General features: G+C 36.7%; 1 protein-coding gene across 5 annotated transcripts in view; it reads left to right on the forward strand.

Annotated features, from left to right (window-relative positions):
• The window catches only part of LOC128237275 (E3 ubiquitin-protein ligase rnf213-alpha-like), a 123,267-nt gene that overhangs the window by 40,172 nt on the left and 59,131 nt on the right, over positions 1-23,964 (forward strand). For all 5 annotated transcript variants that reach the window (XM_052952644.1, XM_052952645.1, XM_052952642.1 and 2 more), the window contains exons 7-21: positions 804-1,093; positions 2,084-2,316; positions 2,550-2,780; positions 3,368-3,605; positions 11,269-11,339; positions 15,288-15,552; positions 16,471-16,572; positions 17,858-17,965; positions 18,062-18,260; positions 18,763-19,071; positions 19,417-19,708; positions 20,758-21,028; positions 21,470-21,626; positions 21,754-21,977; positions 22,247-22,402. In XM_052952644.1, coding sequence (XP_052808604.1) covers positions 804-1,093; positions 2,084-2,316; positions 2,550-2,780; positions 3,368-3,605; positions 11,269-11,339; positions 15,288-15,552; positions 16,471-16,572; positions 17,858-17,965; positions 18,062-18,260; positions 18,763-19,071; positions 19,417-19,708; positions 20,758-21,028; positions 21,470-21,626; positions 21,754-21,977; positions 22,247-22,402 — 3,146 coding nt within the window. The remainder of the gene's footprint in view (positions 1-803; positions 1,094-2,083; positions 2,317-2,549; positions 2,781-3,367; positions 3,606-11,268; positions 11,340-15,287; positions 15,553-16,470; positions 16,573-17,857; positions 17,966-18,061; positions 18,261-18,762; positions 19,072-19,416; positions 19,709-20,757; positions 21,029-21,469; positions 21,627-21,753; positions 21,978-22,246; positions 22,403-23,964) is intronic.

Raw genomic sequence — 23,964 nt, forward strand, 5'->3', positions numbered from 1 at the left:
TAATTAACCATAATTATGAGATTTCAATAGATGACTTTCATAAACATTAACTTTGCAAAAATATATCTTCACAACAAATCGAAATAACCCTTCAAAAACTTGATATCGAAGGAACTTATTGACGTTGACAGTGAATAAAAATTACTGCGCGACATGAGGCCACACATGAGTAAACATTATCGCACGCGCTTTTTGGTGAAATGTACAAAAATGAGCTTTTTTATGCAGTTTCTTCACACAAAAAATAATTAAGGTATGCTAGAAAAAATATCTATCATGTGTATCCGTTCCGGATAGAAAAATCCGACCCTCAGGCACGCTGCGTAGCCGGTAACTCGGCAAGCCTCGTTACCAGGCAACGCAGGTGCCCTCGGGTCGGATTTTTCTATCCGGAACGGGAACACATGACAGATATTATTATTCAATTATTAATACAACCAATAACTGATCAATTGGTTATGACATTGTAACAAATGCACCAATGTAGGAACACATTTTAATATTGATCAGTTATAAACACAGTGGTTTAAATATCAAAGGTGTCCTTCCTTACATGTCTAACAAATCCTTTGGGCATGGGTAGCTTTTCATGGAATAATGCTTCCCAAATAGTTGTAGCTTTGCATATGTATTTGTCAGTCTATTATTTAGAATGTATGTCGAAGAAATATGCCTTTTTTCATATATTGCTTTTAAACTGCCAAAATGGATTTCAAAATATCTTTTTTTTGTAAATTGCATAGTATAATTGATTTCCTTTTTGGGTTAAGATTAGGTGAAAACACTGGTAGTTATCATTTCAGGTGAATGGCATCAGTATGATGGAATGGTACTTCTGAAGCCAAAAGATAATATTGTACAGCGAGGAATAGATTACATCAGGGGCACTTGGAGGAAAGAAGCTGAAAGAAGGGCTTATGAATTTGCTGCGGCATTTATCCCTCATTGGTTCCAGCCTTCATTTCATTTAGAAAATTTGAAAGAGAATTTTCAGACATCGTTGGAGCACTTAGACATGCTAATAACAGGTCTGAGAAAGGTTTACGAACGTGATGCCAAGTGCTGGGATAATGCTGAACATTATAAGTACCAGGTATGCTATGCTGAAAAAATGGTTAAAATCAAACATTTCTTTACAGAAATCTGTGTTTAGATTGATATTTTGGTAACTGTCATAACTCATTTATTTGTTATTAGAATGACGAACGTTGTTGTTCGGGCAGGCAGGTGGGCGGGTGGCTGGGCGGAGTTTATGAGTACCCTTCATGGGATTGTGTTTGGGGTCCCTAGGGTCAAAGTCAAGGTCACTGTTACTAAAAATTGAAAAACGGTTGAAACTGATTAACTTTAGTTAGGGATGACATATCTTGACTAAATTTGGTCTATAGAAAGAGTTTATGCAGACCTTTCATGGAATTGTGTTTGAGGTCCCTAGGGTCAAGGTCAAGGTCACTGTTACTAAAAATAGAAATACGGTTGAAACTGAATAATTTTAGTTAGGGATGACATATCTTGACTAAATTTGGTCTATAGGAAGAGTTTATGGAGACCTTTCATGGGATTGCGTTTGGGGTCCCTAGGGTCAAGGTCAAGGTCACTGTTTTTAAAAATGGAAAAAACAATTGCAACTGGATTACTTTAGTTAGGGATGACATATCTTGACTGACCTTGGTCTAAAGGAAGAGTTTATCGAGACGTTTCGTGGGATTGCGTTTGGGGTCCCTAGGGTCAAGGTCACTGTTACTAAAAATAGAAAAACGGTTGAAACTGAATAACTTTAGTTAGGGTTGACATATCTTGACCAAACTTGGTCTATAGAAAGAGTTTATGGGTACCTTTCATGGGATGTGTATGGTGTCTATAGGGTCAAGGTCACTGTTACTAAAAATCGAAAAAATGGTGGAAACTGAATATCTTTAGTTAGGGTTGACATATCTTGACAAAACTTGGTATAAAGGAAGAGTTTATGAAGACCTTTCAATGGATTGCATTTGGGGTCCTTAGGGTCAAGGTCACTGTTTCTAAAAATAGAAAAAACGGACACAGGCTGGAGTTCTTCTGTCAATCATTATTGTATTTTCAGATGTGTGAAAATTTGTTCCAACCCCTGATTGAACAGCTGACCAGTGAAAAGTATGGATCAAGTTCTATTGGATTGCTTAGAGCTTTGGCATTAAGCATTGCCTGCAACCGACTTCAAGTTGGCTTGTCCCAGAATGCATTGCAGATACTTTGTAAATGTTTGATGGTTACACCAGATTCAAAAAATAGGAAATATGCAGAAGTCGATGAAATCAGCAACTTTATTGGCATGGGGTCTGTCTATTAATACTTATTTATGTAATTCATTTTATCAGTGATATTGACACAGTGAAAGAAAATACTAGCAGTTAGCATCAAATAAAGATGGAAAGTTTATACATTTGAGGCAACATCGGATCTTTGCAAAAAGCAATAATTTACAATTTTTGTTTTTAGAAAGAACTTGAAGAACTATGTACTTAAAGGAAATCGTTTCCAGAGAATCATTATTTGTTTAAACATTTTAGTGCCTTGAAGCCAGCCCTTATTAATGTCATAAAGAATGTTGTGATGTATGGCAAAGATCCCTCCTGGATGTTTTGTTTGCCACTGCTGCATTTTGCTTCCAAACTGTGTGAACCGTTTGAAGAAATGTCGAAGGATATGAATCATGAAGAAAAGAGACCAAAATGGTGGGGTATTGCAGATATTGAAGCTGAAGTGACAACATTTCAGAAGAACAGTTACAAATGGATACTGTAAGATCAGATTTGTTGTTTAGATGTGTGATTGTGTGTCCCTTGATAAACAATGGTAACGCTTCTGTGTTGGCCTAATCATAAGAACGCAATTGCTGTACAAATACTTATACAAAAAAAATAACTATCAAGGCTCTCATTCCCAGATCACCACACCCTATGGGTTTTGGTAGGCAGGATTTGGTCCATTTTTGGTTCCTGAACTTATGTTGACACAATGGTTGCTCCTTTCATGTATATCTGTCACTTATTTACTGACCTGGTCTTAGACAAATTCTTTAAGAAAGATTTCCACAGTTTGTTTTAAGTAAAAATAAGAAGATTATTTTGCAAATCACGATCCAATATGCATGTTAACAAACTGCGTGTCCTAAATTAAACATTAATAATTTATATTATAGTATGGTTACTTTCTACAATGTCATTTACAATTATTTCCATCAATAACCCTTAATCAGATGTGTCAAAATTTCAATGTGATGTAAATATAATGTTAGATTTATACTTATATGCAATTAGGAGTTATACTCCTTACTGTGTTTAAAACCTTTTACATATTATCCTTTGACATTGTTTTTTTCTTCCAGACCATTGGAAGATGTGCTTCAAATTCTTGGACCACTTTATGAAATGGACTACTACATACCAAGAAGTATAGTTGCATCTCTAACTGTTGATGAAATTGTCTTTGTAATTGATCATGAAGCCATTCCAGTGGAGGTTTGTTGTGCAACATTACTTCATTGGATGAAAGCTACAAATCCAGACAATAACCGATATTCTACATACAATTACTTGTATGATGAAAGCCCAGGCGGAGAACAGGTAATCTCTTTGTTAATTATTTTGGTCTCAGAATAGCAATTATTTGAACAAAAAAATCTGAGCCGCAAATTCACTTTGAAGCATTATCAACCTCAAACTAATTTCTTTTAACATTTGCGTCAACAGTAAACAGTGCTGGTGTTTAGAACTGATACTTCTTTGTGTTTTTATACAATTAAATGTGCTCATTTATGAGTGTTAGAACTTTGTTTAAAATTGTGCATTGCATTTAATAAGCAACACCCTTTAATTTTTATGATTCCCAAATCTGTTTGTGTCCCATATTTATGCCTCCTTTTAGAATGGTTTTCAAATGTTGATGTTGTTGGTAATCCGTCCGTCTGTCAGTTCGTCACCACGTTTTCCTATGAAAAACGCCTAGGCACAGGGACAGCAAACGTAGTAGGCATGTTGGTCATGACAAGTAGATGAACCCTGCTGACTTTAGGTCATTGGGTCAAACCTTAAGTTGGTGGTGACCTTGAGCTGAAGATCTATGTCTGATAAATAACTGAACAACACTGGGGCCCAGGGATCTAAAACGTTAAACGGAAGTAGGTCATAATAAGAAGATGAATGTTATCTATTTTGGGGTCTGTGTGTCAATGGTCAGGGTCAAGGCGACAATGAGATGAAAATCTGTTCCCGATCGATATCTGAAGAACACTATGCCCAGGGATCTGAAACGTGTTAGATAGATTGGTCATAAGCAATCTTATTTTGATCATATCGATTTTCAGTTCAGTGGGTCAAACGTTAAGCTGGTGATGACCTTCAGTTTAAAATATTTTTCTATCAATAACTGAAAACTATGGGTCAAGGTCATGGTAACATTAACATGGAAATACCGTTCGATCAATAACTAAAGAATGCCCGGTCCCAGGGACCTTAAACTCGGTAGGCAGATCGGTTATGGTTAGCGGATGAATCCTTATAAGTTTGAGGTCGGTGGTTAAATGTTAAGGTCAACAACTGATGAACACTTTTTATGGTTCATTTATCTCATAGTTGGTGAACAGTTTGGACAATATCACCGGATGACCTCTATTGATAATAGATACTATGAATTCAATACGGTAAACATGATCATGCCATTTACCTACATCGTTCAACTTGTTATTTTGTTTCTTTGTTCACTTTAACGTAAAGGGGTTTTTTTCCATTAGAAGTTTCCAGGATAGTTTTTGGTATTTTGGGAATATGTCATATACCCGCGAGATTAGGAATTTTTGCGTCAATTTTGGCAAAATTGGGAAATTCTTAATAAAAAAATTACAAAGGATAAAATTTACATAATATTAAAATGAATATCATTGGTATTTTTATGCCCCCCTTCGAAGAAGAGGGGTATATTGCTTTGCACAGGCATGTCGGTATGTCGGTCGGTCGGTCGCTCCGTCGGTAGACCAAAGCTTGTCCGAGTGATAACTCAACAATTCCTGGACGTATGGTCATCAAACTTCACATGAAGGTTGGGCCTGATCAGTAGATGACCCCTATTGATTTTGGGGGTCATCAGGTCAAAGGTCAAGGTCTAAGTGACCATTAATGGTAAAATAATTTTTAAGCTTGTCCGAGTGATAACTCAACAATGCCTGCACCCATGGCCCTCAAACTTGACATGGAGGTTGGGCCTGACCAGTAGATGACCCCTATTGTTTTTAGTGGTCATCAGGCCAAAGGTCAAGGTCACAGTGACCTTAAATGGTAAAAGGTCGTCCGAGTGATAACTTGACAATGCCTGCACCCATGGCCCTCAAACTTGACTTGGAGGTTGGGCCAGACCAGTAGCTGACCCCTATTGTTTTTGGGGCTCATCGGGTCAAAGGTCAAGTTCACAGTGACCTTGAATGGTAAAAGGTTGTCCAAGTGATAACTCAACAATGCCTGCACCCATGGCCCTCAAACTTGACATGGAGGTTGGGCCTGACCAGTAGATGACCCCTATTGATTTTAGGGGTCAAAGGTCAAGGTCACAGTGACCTTGAAAGCGAACTCGACAATTCCTGGACCTATGGTCATCAAACTTGACATGAAGGTTGGGCCTGCCCAGTAGATGACCCCTATCGACTTTGGGGGTCATCAGGCCAAGGTCAATGTCACAGTAACCTTTAACGCAATTTTTTTAACAAATCTTCTCCCACTGATATCCCAACAAGGCCTGAACCTATGATCATTATACTTGACATGGATGTTAAGCCTGACCAGTAGATCACCCTTATTGATTTTAGGATTCATAGAGCCAAAGGTCAAGGTCACAGTGATCTTGAATGGTAAAAGGTTGTCCGAGTGATAACTCAACAAGGCCTGAACCCATGGCCTTCAAACTTGACTTGGAGTTGCATCTGACTTGTAGATGACCCCTTATGATTTAAGGGGTCATTGGGTCAAAGGTCAAGGTCACAGTGACCTTGAACGAAAAAAACTTGTCTGTGTGATAACTTGACAATGCCTGCACCCATGGCCCTCGAACTTGACATTTAGGTTTCTGGTGACCAGCTGATGACTCTGGATTTTGAGTTCATAGAGTCAAAGGTCATGGTCATAACACACTTTATCCTCACACTTTAATGGTCATAATCTTAAAACTGCCTTAACGGCAACAATCAGCTGTCATTTCGGTCCATGCATATTTCATTCAATTGTCCATATAATCCTGACAACATGGCGCTCAGGGGGGCATAATGTTTGACAAACATCTCTTGTTAACATAATATTCACTGACTTTGTTAGAACCTTACATTGTTTAATCCCTTGTTTTAACTCTTTAAAACAGTCAATTGTTTGATCTGTCCACTTGATGATGGATACAATTCTCATTGATGCATCGAAATTACCAAAGGCTTAAAGAAAATTGTAATGTCAGTTAAAACCTTATTTTAAGAACATTCATTAGTAGTGATTATAATAAATAACACTATAAAAATGTTATTTGAATGAAATAAACGTAAAAGTGATACAATCACCTAGACAAGACAACCACCAAAGATGGGCTGCTGAGGTATCGAGACCTGGATACTATATTACATACATGCCATATTTTTTTAAAAGCTTCACAGGGGATTTGTTTTGAATATCAGGGGATTTGGGTCACATACCAGGGGATGTTCATTATCGCCATGAAGTGCTTTGGAGCATGTGCCAATCTTTAACCACTTTATTTATATATTTTATGAGACACTGTCATATTGCATAACAAAAGTACTTCATAGAAAATTATATTTCCGAGAAAATTGATGGGCTTAAATTGGATACAAAATCTGCTCTCTATTAAAAAAATATACTTGTTTGCAATTAATTAAAAGCAAATGAATAATTTTTGTAAAACTTCATCAACTTGTTTCCTTTTGGCATTCATCAAAAATTAAATACACTATCATTATAAATAAATAAAGACGTGGTCATTTCACCTAGTTGTCTACTTTTAGTTTCACTTCTCAGTTGGGCCATTTTCCGATATTGACAATGAAGGTATGACGTCACCATTGCGTCATATGTACTTCCGTTGTATGGAAAATTCTCAATAAAAAAATAATGTTTTTATGACAGATAGACATGTTTTCACATGCTCAATACACTGTAAATAAAAAAATATCATAATTCCTGAAACTTTTATACCTTGAGTATCTATAAATGCTTGATTTATCATTTATAAAAGAGATTTAAGCATTAACTGCTGCCCTTTAGTTGAAAGCTTATTTTGGAAGAACTGTCATGGCGGACTGTGCAATTTTTAGAATTTGTTTTTTCAAGTGCAGAGATTTTTTATGCCCCCAAAGGTGGGCATATTAAAATTGCACCGTCTGTCCGTCCGTCCGTCCTTCCGTTCGTCCGTCCGTGTGTCCGGCTCAATAACTCGAGTCGGGGCTGTAACTTTTCCTTTTATGGACAGATTTTAAAATAACTTGCCACATGTGTTCGGCATACCAAGACGACGTCCTGTGCAAGAACCGTGTCCCTACCTCTAAGGTCAAGGTCACACTTAGGTGTTTATTCACAATGGAATGCTGCATATAAGGACATAGAGTATAGGTTGTCGTGTCCCGGCTGGAACTTTCCCTTGAATGGACAGATTTTAAAATAACTTGCCGCATGTGTTTGACATACCAAGATGATGTGTTGTGTGCAAGAACCGTGTCCCTACCTCTAAGGTCAAGGTAACACTTGGGTGTTTATTCACAATGGAGTGCTGCATATAAGGACATAGATTATAGGTTGTCGTGTCCAAACTGTAACTTTCCCTTGTATGGACATATTTTAAAATAACTTGCCACATGTGTTTGGCATACCAAGACGACGTGTCGTGTGCAAGACCTGTGTCCCTACCTCTTAGGTCAAGCTCACACTTAGTGTTTATTCACAATGAAATGCTGCATATATAAGGACATAGAGTATAGGTTGTTGTGTCCGGGCTGTAACTTTCTCTTGTATGGAGAAATTTTAAAATGACTTGCCACATCTGTTCGACATACCAAGACGATGTGTCGCTTGCAAGACCCGTGTCCCTACCTCTAAGGACATTGTCAAACTTAGTGTTTATTCACAATGGAATGCTGCATATATGGACACAGAGTATAGGTTGTCATGTCCGGGCTGTAACTTTCTCTTGTATGGACAGATTTTAAAATAACCTGCCACATATGTGCGGCATACCAAGACGACGTGCCGCATGCAAAATTCGTGTCCCTACCTCTTAGGTCAAGGTCACACTTAGTGTTTATTCACAATGGAATGCTGCACGTAAGGACATAGAGTATAGGTTGTCGTGTCCGGGGTGTTATTTTCCCATGTATGGACAGATTGAAAAATAACTTGCCACATGTGTTCGACATACCAAGATGACGTGTCGTGTGTAAGACCCGTGTCCCTTCCTCTAAAGTCAAGGTCACACTTAGTGTTTATTCACAATGGAATGCTGCATATAAGGACATAGAGTATAGGTTGTCGTGTCCGGGCTGTAACTTTCCCTTGTATGGACAGAATTTAAAATAACTTGCCACATGTGATCGATATACCAAGACGATGTGTCTTGTGCAAGAACCGTGTCCCTACCTCTAAGGTCAAGGTCACACTAAGGTGTTTATTTACAATGGAATGCTGCATATAAGGATACAGAGTACTGGTTGTTATGTCCGGGCTCTAATTTTTCTTATATGGACAGATTTGAAAATAACTTGCCACATGTGTTCGACATACCAAGACGAAGTGTCACGTGCAAGACCCATGTCCCTACCTCTAAGATGAAAGATACACTTAGTGTTTATTCACTATGGAATGCTGAATATAAGGACATAAGGATGTAGGTTGTCAATGTACTGACCTTCTTCATAGGTCAATGTCACATTCGGGGGCATTCGACCCCCCCCAGGGTTCCCGCTGGCGATCGCCATTGTCGCCATTTGCGACAAAATCGCAAAAGTGGCGACAACTTTTCAAATTTGGCGAATTTATGGCGACAACGATTTTTTTCTAAAATATTTTCTTAAAATGACGTAAGTGGTGACCATGCGGCCTGCATGATAATCGATTCTGTCACTGTCATAAATCAAGCGCATCTGCTGGTGCGACAACAAAAATTAATCCGATAATTAAAGCAAGCAGTCACGGCCCAGTCAACACCTCGCTAATCATTGCAGAATTTTATTGCTTTCACGGATAAACAATGACATCCTTTAACTGTTATGTCTCTTATTAGCAAACAATTTTAATATTTAGCTCAACAGCCTTGTTGTTGCGTAATTATCGTGTTAGTTTTAAATATGCAAATCGTAGAATTTTATGTTGTCGGAAAGTCACTTGATATGCAAATTTCTTAATGACGTTTACGCGCTAAAAATAGACTTGCTTTCGGTTTTGTCGCAATTTGTAATTGCTATAAATGCAGCATTCTAAGAGTTCAAACAGTGTCAAAAAGATTAACAGAAATCAAATAAATAGGATTAAACCCCATTTGATAAGGCTTCTAATATGTTGGCTGGAGTAACGAGTAGGTAGACAAATTTCTATTAGGAAAGTTATGGCCCTAGTTTGACAATGTATATTTCTTTGAGTTTCCATTTATTCTAAATTTATCTCATAATTTCACAAATGTATTCTTTTATTGTATGCAGGTATTAGACTGAAATCAACATATTGATGTTTATGTCACATTTTTTGCAATATTTTTTTATTTATATACTAGTCCATATACAATGAATTTTGTCAACAGAATAACAATTTGCTATTAATATCTTGTGCTTCATGTACAACAAAATGTTATGATTTGCACGACAATGTGCTAATTAAATGCAATTTAAGGCTCTTAAAATGCTTAAACCCCATGAGCTTCAGGGAGCTTCGCCCCCTTGGCCCCCACAAGGGCGCTGCCCTGGACCCATAAGGGGGCCTATCGCGGCCCCCTTAACCCCCCGCGAAAAAGTGGCGACAACTTTTTAGAACCCAGGGGGAACCCTGCCCCCCCCTTTTTATTAGCTTAAAAGGTAATTTTAAGTTTGTACTTTAAGAATATAAATGTTTATCATAGTCTGCATTCATTCGAAATGCCTTTAAATGATGTCTAAAAATAATCATTTCACATTGAATTATAGAGGAAATGACAATGGTGGTGTGTAACCTGAAGGTCAATGTCATGACTGTATGTTTATATGTAGTTGAGGCATGACAAAAAACAGCATTGTATATTAGTTATTTTAATCCCCTTCTGCACCGAATAATATACTGTCAACTTTAAATTATTTATCCTTTGTTAACAATAACACATGATTTTAACAAAATGTGAAGAACTCTTAGTTTATTACATGCTCTCTGATTGGATAAAAAATATAGTCCAACCAATGAAAATCCATCTTTCACCGTGACCCGGATATTACACCATTGTATATCTCTGTGAATAGATGCTTGCATGTAGGGGAAATTGTTTTGCTTATATTTTCATCGTCAATTTCTCATTGTCTCTTGGAATTTTTATTCGGAAATTGGAAAAAAAGAGAAACTTTTTGCCATTGGGAACATGACCGAATACCAGCTATAAATATTGCCATACCCCCCCCCCCCTCCCCCCTCCCCTGGAAGTTTTCATTAAACACTTCTGGCCAAATTATCTTTAACTTGATGTAAACTATTCACATACATACATGATAAATTATGCACAACAATCGCATTTAAAAGTATAAAAGACACAAAATTAGATGCACCTAATTTTTCAGTGGCTTATCATTTCCGTGTAAGTACTTTTAAAATGATAGATGTTTTCAAACTTCATGGGAAGGAAGGGAAGGTCTTATTTATTTTACAACTTAAATTGAAATATTAACATACGAAAGAAATATTAACTTATACTAAGCCACTTGTTGGTGTGATGTTAATTGCGCGAGAGTGGGGTCTTATGTTGTTGGGGAAACCTGAGAACCCGGAGAAAACATGTCACTTGGCTGGAATTCGACCCGCCTTGGTGAGAAGCCAGTGCGCTAACCACAGTGCTAACCAGACAACTTGGTGACTTGAGTTGGTTATATGTAAAACCAACAACAATGTGTGGTCAAAGTTTCGTTTTTACATCACTTGAGAATAAACAATATAGTTTAGGCTGAATTATTCATAATAATAATGTGTTCTTTATCTGAAAATATGACATCATGAACAGCAACAGTTTTATTTTTTTCAGCTGGTGACACAATGCTTGGTAAAACTTCTGAAACGTCTCCAGACAATCAAAGATTTTGCACAAAGTCACAGGTTTGTTTTATAGTTGCTTAAAATGGTTTCGGTTGATAACTTACTTCTCAGCTCAAATGTTCTTCAAAAAAACTTGATATCTCGAAGCTATTGTCTTCAAATGCTACATGTCAAGGTTGTATATGAATTGTCAAGTTTGTGGAAAACAGTCGCTAGGTCAGATCAAAGATGTTTTTGCAGTTGTTTTGATCAGATTATTATGAAATTTCAGAATTGGATTTTTGTTTGGCACATAAGACCATGTGTTGCTTGCAGGACCCACATTATAACCTCGAAGAGTAGAGGTTCATCATAATGGGTTAATGCAAATAGGCACATATCGGTGATCATTTCTCGACAGTCACTGTGACTTTTTCATGCACAGGGATTTTTTTAGAACCTGCCAGATGTGTATGGCAAACAAATTCATGCGTCACGCTAGATCCACCTCACTACATTGAATATCAAAGTTAAACTTAAAAGTTCATCACAATTGGTTGCTAGTACATCTATATATGCAAAACCATTATTGGTGATCTGGGCTGTGACTTTCCATGCATTTTTGTGTCGCCTGAAAAGACAACATATAGGGGTTACTTTTGTCGGCGGTGGCGTCAGCGTCCCATTTTCACTTGTCCGGGGTATATTTCCTAAACTGTTAGTGGTATCAACTTGAAATTTCATATGTAGATAGATCTAATTGAGGGCAAGTGCAGCGCACAAGAACTGTTACTCTTGCTTCCATATTTTTGAGTTATTGCCCTTTGTTATTTTTCATGCTAAAGTTTTGTCCGGCGCACATCTTGTAGAATATAAGAGTTATCAACTTGAAAGTTCATATGTAGATAGATCTCATGGAGGGCAAGTGCAGTGCACAATAACAGTAACTTTTTATACCCCCCAAAACAAAGTTTGGGGGGGGGGGTATACTGGAATCGGGTTGTCTGTCTGTCCGTCTGTCCGTCCGTTTTTTTTTGTCCGGGATTCATCTTTGTCGTTATTGAACAAATCTTTTTCAAACTTTCAGATATTAATGGCCATGATGTAAACTTGCGCCTCTGTGAAATTGGTACGGGTCACATGACCCTGACCAGAGTTATCTCCCCTTGATGTGTTAAAGTAGGCAAAATAAGCCCTGTCCGGGATTCATCTTTGTTATTATTCAACAAATCTTTATCAAACTTTCAGAAATTAATGGCCATGTTGTAAACTTTCGCCTCTGTGAATTTGGTACAGGTCACATGACCCTGACTGGAGTTATCTCCCCTTGATGTGTTAAAGTAGGCAAAATAAGCCCTGTCCGGGATTCATCTTTGTTATTATTCAACAAATCTTTATCAAACTTTCAGAAATTAATGGCCATGTTGTAAACTTTCGCCTCTGTGAATTTGGTACAGGTCACATGACCCTGACTGGAGTTATCTCCCCTTGTAGGCAAAATTAGCTTTGTCCGGCCTAACTCCAGGGCAAACAACTTAGACATGGAGGGGTGGGGGGTATTCGTTAGCCTATGGCTTACAGTTCTAGTTCTTTCTTAGTTTAAAGGTTATTGCCCTTTGTTAATTTTCATGCTTAAAGTTTTATCCGGGGCATATCTTGTAGAATATAAGAGGTATCAACTTGCAACTTCATAGCTAGATAGATCTCATTGAGGGAAAGTGAAGTGCACAAGAACCGTTACTCTTGCTGTCATATTTTTAGAGTTATTGCCCTTTGTTAATTTTCTTGCTTCGGTTTTGTCCGTGGCATATCTCGTAAACTATAGGAGGTATCAACCTGAAACTTATTCCGTAGGTATATCTGATTGAGGGAGAGTTACGGTGCACAGCACCGTAACTCTTGCATCTATATGTTTAGAGCTATTGCCCTTTGTTAATTTTCATGCTTAAAGTTTTGTCCGGGGCATATCTTGAAGAATATAAGAGGTATCAACCTGAAACTTCATAGCTAGATAGATCTCAATGAGGGCAAGTGCAGTGCAAAATAATCGTAACTCTTGCTGCCTTATTTTTAGAGTTATTGCTCTTTGTTAATGTTCATGCTTAGGTTTTGTCCGTGGCATATCTGGTAAACTATAGGAGGTAATAACCTGAAACTTATTCCGTAGGTATATCTGATTGAGGGAAAGTGCAGTGCACAAAAATCGTAACTCTTGCATCTATATGTTTAGAGTTATTGCCCTTTGTTAATTTTCAAGCTTAAATTTTGTCCGGGGCATTTCTCGAAAACTATGAGAGTTATCAACTTGAAACTTTATAGATAGATAGATCTTATTGAAGGGTATCGCAGTGCACAAAAACTGTATCTCTTGCTTCCATATTAGAGAGTAAAGAGCCCTTTGTTAATTTTCATGTTTAACTTTACCTTGCACACTTTTTTAGTTCACCAGAGCACGAAGTGATCAAGGTGAGCTATTGTGATCGGTCTTTGTCCGTCGTCCGTCCGTCAACAATTGCTTAAAGAACATCTCCTCTGAAACTACCTGGCCAAATTCAATGAAACTTGACAGGAAGCTTCCTTGGGTGACCCTCTACAAAAATACAACAAGGGGTCACGATTAATCAACAACAACAACAACAAAATGGCCATTTCCTGTTTTGCTTCAAAAAAACATCTCATGCCAATCTAACAGCAATAATGTCGACAGTAAATAATTCGTCAGGCGACACATCCGACTCGCGGAGTTCTAGTTTTAAAATACCATTGCATAAGTGTTCTGCACTTAAAGTTGACTTGTCATTTGCAAGACTTACTTCCCTCCCTTGAAGCCCAAGTTCACACTGAGGTTATTGATCATAGAATGCTGTATATATACAAAAACAGTATCTATAGGTGGTCGTTTTGTGGCTTAATTTATTTAGCATTCAACACTTACAGTGACAAATCTTGTTCTATTGTTTTGGTACTCTTACTCTTTAGAAAGAAGGAGAGAACATTATTAATCGTTGCGTTTTAATATGTGCCAGGGTAGATTTCAATTTTGATGTCTGATCATTATTTAAAATGGATAAACAATGATGATTAAGTAAATTTATTATGTCTATAAATGTTAAAATTGTTCTGAAAATATACCAAACAATGCTTGAATTGCTGAATTGAGTTGCTGACGATTGAATGAATAATATCGTTTTTAGTATAAAATAATTTGGGATCGCAACGATTTTTAACTTGGATAAAATGTGTCGACGTCAGATGATGCTGTTGTCTACCAAGCTGTTATAAACGCAGACTTGACTGAGGAAAAGCTTTGTATTAACAATAAGACATTTAATTTACGATAGGCACACACGAATGCACAAAACAACAAAAAAGTCACATTGGTAATTTAAAAAAAAATCATATCACTTTTTCCCTTCACGCTCCTATTCATCTTTAAGACATTAACACGTTGTGGGCATTGACGTAATACATCCTGTCTTTCAAATGTATTTAAAAATAGTTATATTTCTATGTACATCCCTTATAATTTTAGACTCCGTCTACGAGGAAACCTGTATTTTTTTGTTAAAACTATAAAAAGTATACGATTCTTTGGACGGCCCTCTTTTACCGTAGAATATATAGACATAACAATCATTTACTTTATTTTCACAAGGAAACATCAAAATATGTATGTAGTCCAAACACATGTATTTTTTCATGTGGCAAAGGGATTAGAAGAATCCCGTTTTGGCCATGCAGTCCAAATACTATCAATTTTGAACCGCAAATAACACATTTTTTTTTCCTATTGGATGTTTTTAAAAAAACGTTTTTTTTGGTATTTCTAAATTTTGGAGGATCATGAAAAGGAAAACTGAATATTACTTCAGTGACTTATTTATAACTATATATATCACAAGCCTTATAACAAAACTATTTCTGCCGAAATCTTCCTTTTATAACAACCATATTGAATGATACTCTATGGATTGTTTCCTTTACTTACTGACTCATAGTTTTCTTGTTGTTCTAATTTGGAATTTTCAGGCAACAGACAAGTTTTGAAATGGCATACTGCATAGCAAAACAACTTGTTGATTGTGCTGCATTTACAAATAGGATTCAGAAGTTGATGTACTCTGTGCGCATTTTCCTGCAGTGTGTGTCATCATACAGCAAACTTGAAACCAAAGGCAGTAAAAAAGAAAATGACATAAAGAATGCCATTGATGCTGTTGGAAACAAGGTTCTCAATTGGCTTCGAACTTATGCTAATTCCTTCTCGAGTACAGATATGCTCAAGAGTATTAAGGCAAGTATAGATGTATAGATGTAAAGATGCAGTGACTCAGAAAGCCATGTAATTTGCGATATTTGTCCATAGATTTGAGAAATATCGTTTAAAAGTTGGAGCCAATCGGCTCTTCATCGATCCATTTTTCTAAAGGTTCAATGCATTTTTTGTACGATTGTTTTCTGTAAAATTTGTAAGAAGAGTTGCTGTATAAAACAAAGTTTAATGTCTGTAAAAATGTCTTCAATAGAAAATCTTTCTATATCAAAACACTTTCAATCTCATCTTTAAGCATTATTTAACTGCAATAAAATGCATGGTCTTATGTGTAAACATTTACACACACAAATCATTAACACACAGATAAAAAAACCAATGTACAAACTCAAATCTAATAAAAACATTTACACACAGATCATTAACACACAGATAAAAATACCAATGTACAAACTCAAATCTAATATAAAACTTCTTCTGAGATCTTAATATATGGTTATATGGTTTATCGTGGAAAAGTGTGTTATTAGCCAATCACTTTATATACATGTTCCTATGTTCCATGTAAGGAGATCATTGTTTTTACGGAAAGCATTTGTAAATGTCTGTTTTTGCCGTTTATGTTCGTTTTTGTGAAATTTTGTCAATTATTGGCTCCTTTTCTTATCACTTATCATCTTGTGTTATGAAAAACAGCTGTGGTCACTTGGTCTTACCGTCGTCATTCGGATAAATACTGTAGGATGAGCTATAACACGGTTGCTGGTCACGGTTTTAAACGATCATTCTTGGATTTTCTGATTATGTTAAAGATGTTGCATTAAGTTTATGTGTAATACACTTCCTTATACTTGTCTTGTATGTAACAGCTTAGTTCTAGTACTACGCATTGTCAAGTGATTCTTTTTCCTTTTGACAAATAAGTAACAACTGTTTCAGGTTTGGGAAAGTGCCATTACAGGAAAATTGAGTAATGATGATCTCGCAGTCAACTGGAATGAACGAATCACAAGGGCTTTGCAACAAAGAATTGAGAGTGAAGTAAGTGGAAAGCCTACCATACATATAAACTGAGTTTGTTTCTTTATACTACTTTAGAAATGAAATCCTAATGCAATAATAATTTAGCTGAATAAACCCACTGAGCCAATGTTGAAATAAGCATCGACTAAGAATGGATTGACCCATAGATTATTTTCACCTCTTTGGAATATTTAGCATGTATATGATGTGTTTGAAACTTTGTCATGTAGCCTCTCTTTGGAATATTTAGCTTGTATATGATGTGTTTGAAACTTTGTCATGTAGCCTTGTATTCCGTTTCTTCTGCGGTTCCCTGAAAGCCGTTTTGTCCATTCAAAGCAAGATTATTTTAATGATTTTTTATTTTAATTATGCCCCCTTTTGAAAAAAGTGGGGTATATTGTTTTGCACATGTCGGTCGGTCTGTCTGTCTGTCTGTCTGTCTGTCGGTCGGTCGGAATACCAAATGGTTTCCGATCAATAACTTGAGAACGCTTTGACCGAGGGACCTCATACTTGGTATGTGTATTGGTCATCACCAGCAGATGAACCCTATTGATTTTGAGGTCAGTGGGTCAAAGGTCAAGGTCAGTGTGACCTTTACATGAAAAACGGTTTCCGATCAATAACTTGAGAACGCTTTGACCCAGGAACCTCATACTTGGTAGGTGTATTGGTCATGACCAGCAGATGAACCCTATTGATTTTGAGGTCAGTGGGTCAAAGGTCAAGGTCAGTGTGACCTTAACATGAAAAACGGTTTCCGATCAATAACTTGAGAACGCTTTGACCCAGGGACCTCATACTTGGTATGTGTATTGGTCATCACCAGCAGATGAACCCTATTGATTTTGAGGTCAGTGGGTCAAAGGTCAAGGTCAGTGTGACCTTTACATGAAAAACGGTTTCCGATCAATAACTTGAGAACGCTTTGACCCAGGAACCTCATACTTGGTAGGTGTATTGGTCATGACCAGCAGATGAACCCTATTGATTTTGAGGTCAGTGGGTCAAAGGTCAAGGTCAGTGTGACCTTAACATGAAAAACGGTTTCCGATCAATAACTTGAGAACGCTTTGACCCAGGGACCTCATACTAGGTAGGCTTATTGGTCATGACCAGCAGATGAACCCTATTGATTTTGAGGTCAGTGGGTCAAAGGTCAAGGTCAGTGTGACTGTAAGCTGAAAAAAGGTTTTCTGATTGTCCATATTTTATTTAAGTGTCCAAATCCTACTAACAATTTGGCTCCCAAGGGGGCATAAATGTTTCACTAACATCTCTTGTTTATTTTTATTTTCAGATGAGCTTGTACAGTTACCGGAAGAAGGATTTCATACGAATATATTGCTCTGAGGTTGAAACATTCAATACAACAATGAAAGGATGTCTTACCCACCTTGCCTTAAAGGTATTACCTTTTCGTTTAAAAAATCTAACAAAACTCTTTAAGCAAAAGTAATTGTCTTGTTGAATTCGCAACTATTATCTTTTTTTACTTGATCAGGCTATAGATGGAGGGTATACGATTGATTACAAGTACCTAAGCTCAACAGAGAAGGAAAGGTTTCGAGATCTCCTCTCTGGCTTGTTTCTACGGCAGTGGCAAACGGATGTGACCAATGGATCAGAAGAGTTGCAGGACATGAATATTTTCAAAATGGCTATTTGTTGGCCTCCTATTCAACTATTTGTTCGAAACCAAAGTAAGCCATAGAATTAGTCTCTGACCACCAAGTGAATATTCTTTAAAAGTTGTTTAAGATTCAAGAATGGATATATTAGTATTGGTGTTCATTGATGTAAGAAAACATTTAGTCAGTTTATAGTTATGACTTGCAGATTGTCTGTACACTGACCAAATGTTTTTTTTTAAAACTTCAATAAACCATTAAATGTACTTAACTGTATGATTTTTATTTTTGCGGCTGGGTGTAAAACCACCTGCACGAACTTGTTCAAGCACTTTACCATCACATTTTTTTTGATTTCCCAGTATATGATAATATTTTGAAGATATTACATATATCAGAATGCTGACTTGCATTTTTGTGAAGTTAATAATAAATGCTAAAAACGAAACATTCCGAAACTTAAGATATATTTTCCTGTTGATCAATTTGTTTCGTTTTGATTATTCTTTTTAAAACGTTATAGGCCGTTTTATATCTTAAGCCTGCATTTGCCAACTTTTCTTTCATAATTCAGATGAAGAAGGCGTCAGTGGATCATTACTGACTGATGACTGCAAGAATAATCTCCAGGTTGCAACGGCGTTGGTACAAAGTCGTTGGGATACACTTGAAACTGGAAATATCGAAATTGGCATTTTACAAATGATCAGTGAACATTCGGAAGGGTTCTCCGAAACACTTTCCCTCATCAGACCCAAGGAAAAGGGATTGAAGGAAAAGGTATTATCTACAATCAAGATTCGAATGATTGAATTGAAAGCATTCAGGACCCAGAGCAGACAGATGACAGTGTTTGTGAATCTTTGTCACCATTTGAAATCAGGTAAGGCATATTTTTCATGAACGCTTTGTAAAAAAGGGTCATTAAGGTTAGCAAATGACGGTTAATTGTTCGGTTTGTCAAATGTCTCTCAGTCAGAAGGCCATTGGACCAAACTTCTTTTGCACAAAAACAGGTAGACCTAGAGACAAAGGACTGAATTTGTATGCGTTGAACAGTAACCTTTTGATCATATGTCAAGGGTCCTGTCTAAGTATATCTTCATTAACGTCCGAATGAAATCTTGCACATGTTTCTGACAAAGCTGCTGTCAGGGAACATGACACTTTATCAAACAAGAACGTTTTAGAGTGCGATTTATCAACAAAAATGTGTTGTTTTTTTCAGTTGATACCAGAGCAATTGATGAAGTTCTGCAGAAAACATCTCAGCTAGAAAAACATTCCCTGATAGAAGTCTGTAAGCCAATAGTAGTGGAAGACACTGGTGGAACCCTTGAACCACATCTTAGAGCATTTGATGTTGAACAAGATATTTTAGATATTTTACCACGGCTTGAACAGTTGACTGAAGGACATGTGTTCATCAAGATATGGAACGACACATGTTCCGGTACAACAGAGCGTTGTGATACTCCTCTTGATGTTGTAAATGTGATATGGAATCCTGCTTATGAAAGGTTTGTGGAAGCTTTGTACAATGTTTAGTTTTTTCGAAATGGAATTCTTATACCCCCGCAAACCAAGTGTGAAATGTTTATGTTGGAGTCACCATAGGCAGGTCGTTCAGTCTTGCAGTTTGTTGGCAAAACATATTTGAGTGAACTTCTCCCCCAGGGATATTAATCTAATACATGGTCCACATTTACAGCAGGATAAGTAGTAGGGCTTGGTTTATTTTTCGTTTTCCACAGTTGTCATGTCTTAGTGTAATGTGCTCTTGAACATGATTTTAAGCTCGATTTTTATAGGATAAGGATAACTATTCTACTCGCCCAGGCGTCGTCGTCCCTGTTTGGTTAAGGTTTATGGGCAAGTTGGTACTTTCACTTATAACTCCAATGACTTTCATTTAATTAACTTCATACACTAATCAAATGTTCAGGACCATCACACAATGAGGTAACATAACTGCATATAATCCTAAATACAAGGTATGGTCCCTGAATATGCCCAGAACTTGGATAAAAGTTATAGGGCATATTGGGTTCAGTTTAAGATTTCAGGCAAGTTTGTATGAATTTTTAAAATAATTGTATTTTTGATTATTTCTGACGGTCACGTATTGCATCGTTAATGCATTCATTGCTAAGACAAAGCAGCCGAAAGTCAAGCGCGCTGTTGTATGTCAGTTCTATTTACACTTCTGGCTATATCGAAGTTTGTGAAGCAGAATACTCCGACGCTTTTTTAACAAATACTTCCACCACAATGAATTATATAGTTCATGGCATATTTTTCTTAACAAATGTCGATGATCTATTTGGTCTGCTTTTGAATGAGGGTTCACAGTTATTTTGATATATTGAATAAAGACATAATAATTAAACCCTGTGGCAAAATATAAATGCTTCCGTTAAAATAATAATGAGTAATCTATTATAGGTTGTATTTTATTTTCTGCTTTAACAACATGATTAATATCCTGTGTCAAGGTATATTTAAAGCCTTGAAAATTGAGCCAAATAGAAAAAAACATGTGTAACAGAAGTTATTTTATTCTTTGTAGATGGAACAATTTCTGCAAACAACTGAAGACAGGAGAACTGATGTTTGTGGATGCAGAAAGAATGTTTGGGATATTCAAAGATGATGATGAGAGAATTTTGCAGGAAATAGTGGAGTTAGATATAACAAGAGAAACAGGTTATGAAAGGATCAAACAAATAAAGCAGAACAGACAGCTGTCCGCTTGTGTGGCTGGCGCAAGAGTCATTTTGAAATTTCAGAAACAGTACCGGTTGCAGGGAGATTTTCAGGCTATTAAGACTATTGTCTCTGTATGTTAATTTTGATTTTTGTGACTTTTACCCTGTCTGTTTTACGACAAAAACGCTCATATACTGACATTGCATTTCTTTCTTCATTATTGCCATGCAGATTTTAGCGTAACGCAATAACTTTAATTAAAGCCTTATCTTAAAACCATAAATCAACAAACCTCAGTATTCATCTTGGTACAAAATCACATCCACTGCAGCTTAAATTGTTCGGTTAATTGTGAAAATCAGACGAGAAGTTGCACCATTTATAGATGTGTTACATAATCTGCTGTTTTTGTTTTAAGGAATATGTGTAGTATCGTAATGTCCTTGGGGTCAGTATGTTACAAGCAAGTCTTGTTGCCAGAAAGAAAATCATATGGCGTTGGTATCATTTGTGGCAAAGAAAACAAAGTCACTGTCCAAATGTTAGGTTTTATTATTTTGCTTGTGTTACAGCATTCAGAAAGAAGCTTCAAACTCAAAGATTTTGACAAAGCATTGATGAAGACCTGCGAGATTTTGAAGGATATCACAGAAAGGAAATCACATTGTCTGGATGCTTTTGTAAAATCTGATAAACTTGTTAAATGGCTGAAGGAATCCATGCAAACATGTATGTAATTGTCTGTAAAATGGCTAAATTTATAGAAATAAATCGGTTTAAGTTGCCACTCGGAAAACTATTCGCATATTGTATCAAATAACTGGGATAGTAAAAAAGTCATTTTCTCCATTTTCAGCGGGTCAAAAAGAGTTGAAAGTGTTTGTTGACCTTGCAATGATGTCTGCTGGGGAAGAGCCATTGAACATTGCCAAAGTCCAGTGCTTGCATTCAGCCGTTCTTGGATACTCACCACTCATATTTGACTTAGATGAGACGGATTGTAACTACAAACAACTTTTAGAGATGTGTAAAGTTGTCTGGAAGGAACTTGCTGCAAATCCAAATTTGCCAAAACAGTTGGTAAGGCGATTTTCCCCCATCTTCTTGTGATTAATATGGAGTACATGTAGTATATGGTAATTGATAAGGCATTGAGAATCCCTCTGCATTTTTTCCAATTGTCTTGTTTTTAAAAGTTTCAATTTTATGTTCTGTGTAATATACTGCCTATTTTGGTTGTTCAATATATTCGTGTTATGCCCTTTAGAAATGAAACAAATAAACGTCTTAACTGGTAAATACATGTACATGTGTTTTTTTCACATGTGACCGACTTGATTCTGATATAGCTTGACACCAGCCGTGAGCTAGAATGGCTCAAGGAAATAAAAAAAGCACACGGTTCGGTCGAGGTGACATCTCTCATGCAAGCTGAGGCCATCAATGCAGACGGTATTTACACCGTGGGGAAAGGAGCATGGAAAGGTTCAGAAATGTCAGATATGGTAATTATGACTTTATTTCTATTGGATGCAAATTAACAGATTTCAGGTTTATAAAATGAAGACACCACCGCATCAAAGTAGTTATTTATTGCTTGTTTAGAGAAATTCATGGGTGCGAAAGTACTAGTAACAAATAGATGACTACTGTTAGTTACAATAACTGCTATTTTTGTTAAGAAAGTTGTAATAAAAACTGGTGTCATTGTATACATGAGGTTGAAATTTATATTTCTTATGTTTTTCGGAGTACAGGGCTGCAGGTTAAAATTCATGTACTCGATAAGGGGTGGGGGGGGGGGATGCCTCCTTTCTGCGGGTAGGTGTTAGGGGTCCTCTTCTTGGCAATTTGTGTAAAAGACACCAAAGATTAACTTCTGGTGAATTTGTATATTATTTCAATGAATTGTTTTGAGTTGATTTAAAATATTTTTTGCCGAAAGGTGGAAGAAATCATATATTTAACACGGTTTAAATTGTATGCAAAGCACATACAATTCAGCTAGGTTAGCAAGAACAAATTAGCAAAACACCCTATATCTAGCAACAATTAAGGGTAGAAGATAATATGCTACTATGAATTCTGCTCATATCAGGAATCTACGCCCCGGGGTCACTAGTTTCCTGTATAGACTTATAAAAGGAAATCTTTTCATTTGAGACTAATAGGCAAAAAACCTTTATATTTGGTATGTAGCATCATATGGTGAATCACTACCACCTTTGTTCAAATTATGCCCACAGGGCAAAACGAGCCCATTCAGGAGCTCACATGTTGGTTCCATAAACTTGGATAGGGAAATCTTCGAAATTCTTCTTATCTATAACTAATTTGCCAACCGTTTGATATTTTGTAGGTAGCACCAACCTAGCGTGTAGACTTCTATAAAAAATAGTTGAAAGTTTACTTCGTTTAAACTACGCAGTGATGAGCCTCTACCATGTTTGTTCAAAGAATGCCCCCCCCCCCCCGGATCAAAGCTGACTCAACCCCTTTTGACCTATCTTATTTTTGAAGCTGTAGTTCTGCTTTTTAGACCATGTGTACAGTTTTGAAAACAAATGTAAATGTTGTCATTGGATAACATTGACAGTGATCTTTAGAGCTACTTTCTTATTTTCAAATCTACAGCAACGATATTTGGACCGTGCACCGTTTTGATAACAACTATCAAAGCTGTGCTTTGGTGACCTTGGCTTCCACCCGTTGACGTTCTTTTTAAGATCAGTTGAGCACAAATTGCTCTGCCCGAGTTATTGCGATAGGGTTCATATTTTTTCCCTGTATCGAATTCTTTTACCCCATGTTGATTCGTAAAATTCATGACCGCCAGGAGGCATGGCTTCTTTACACTAAATGCCTAAATGGAAAACTCAAATTTCTTATACCCATGTTGATTCTTAAAAAGCATGGAAGCCAGGGGATGTGCTAGTCTATATATATTATTTTTATAATAATTGTATTGTGTTACAATCATTGACGATATTAACTTTTAAAATCATGAACTGATTCGCAGTTACAATGTGCTCTTTTGTGACAAATTAAATAACTTCAACTTATAAAT

Source organism: Mya arenaria, chromosome 6 (genome assembly GCF_026914265.1).
Source record: "Mya arenaria isolate MELC-2E11 chromosome 6, ASM2691426v1".
Lineage (NCBI taxonomy): Eukaryota > Metazoa > Mollusca > Bivalvia > Myida > Myidae > Mya > Mya arenaria.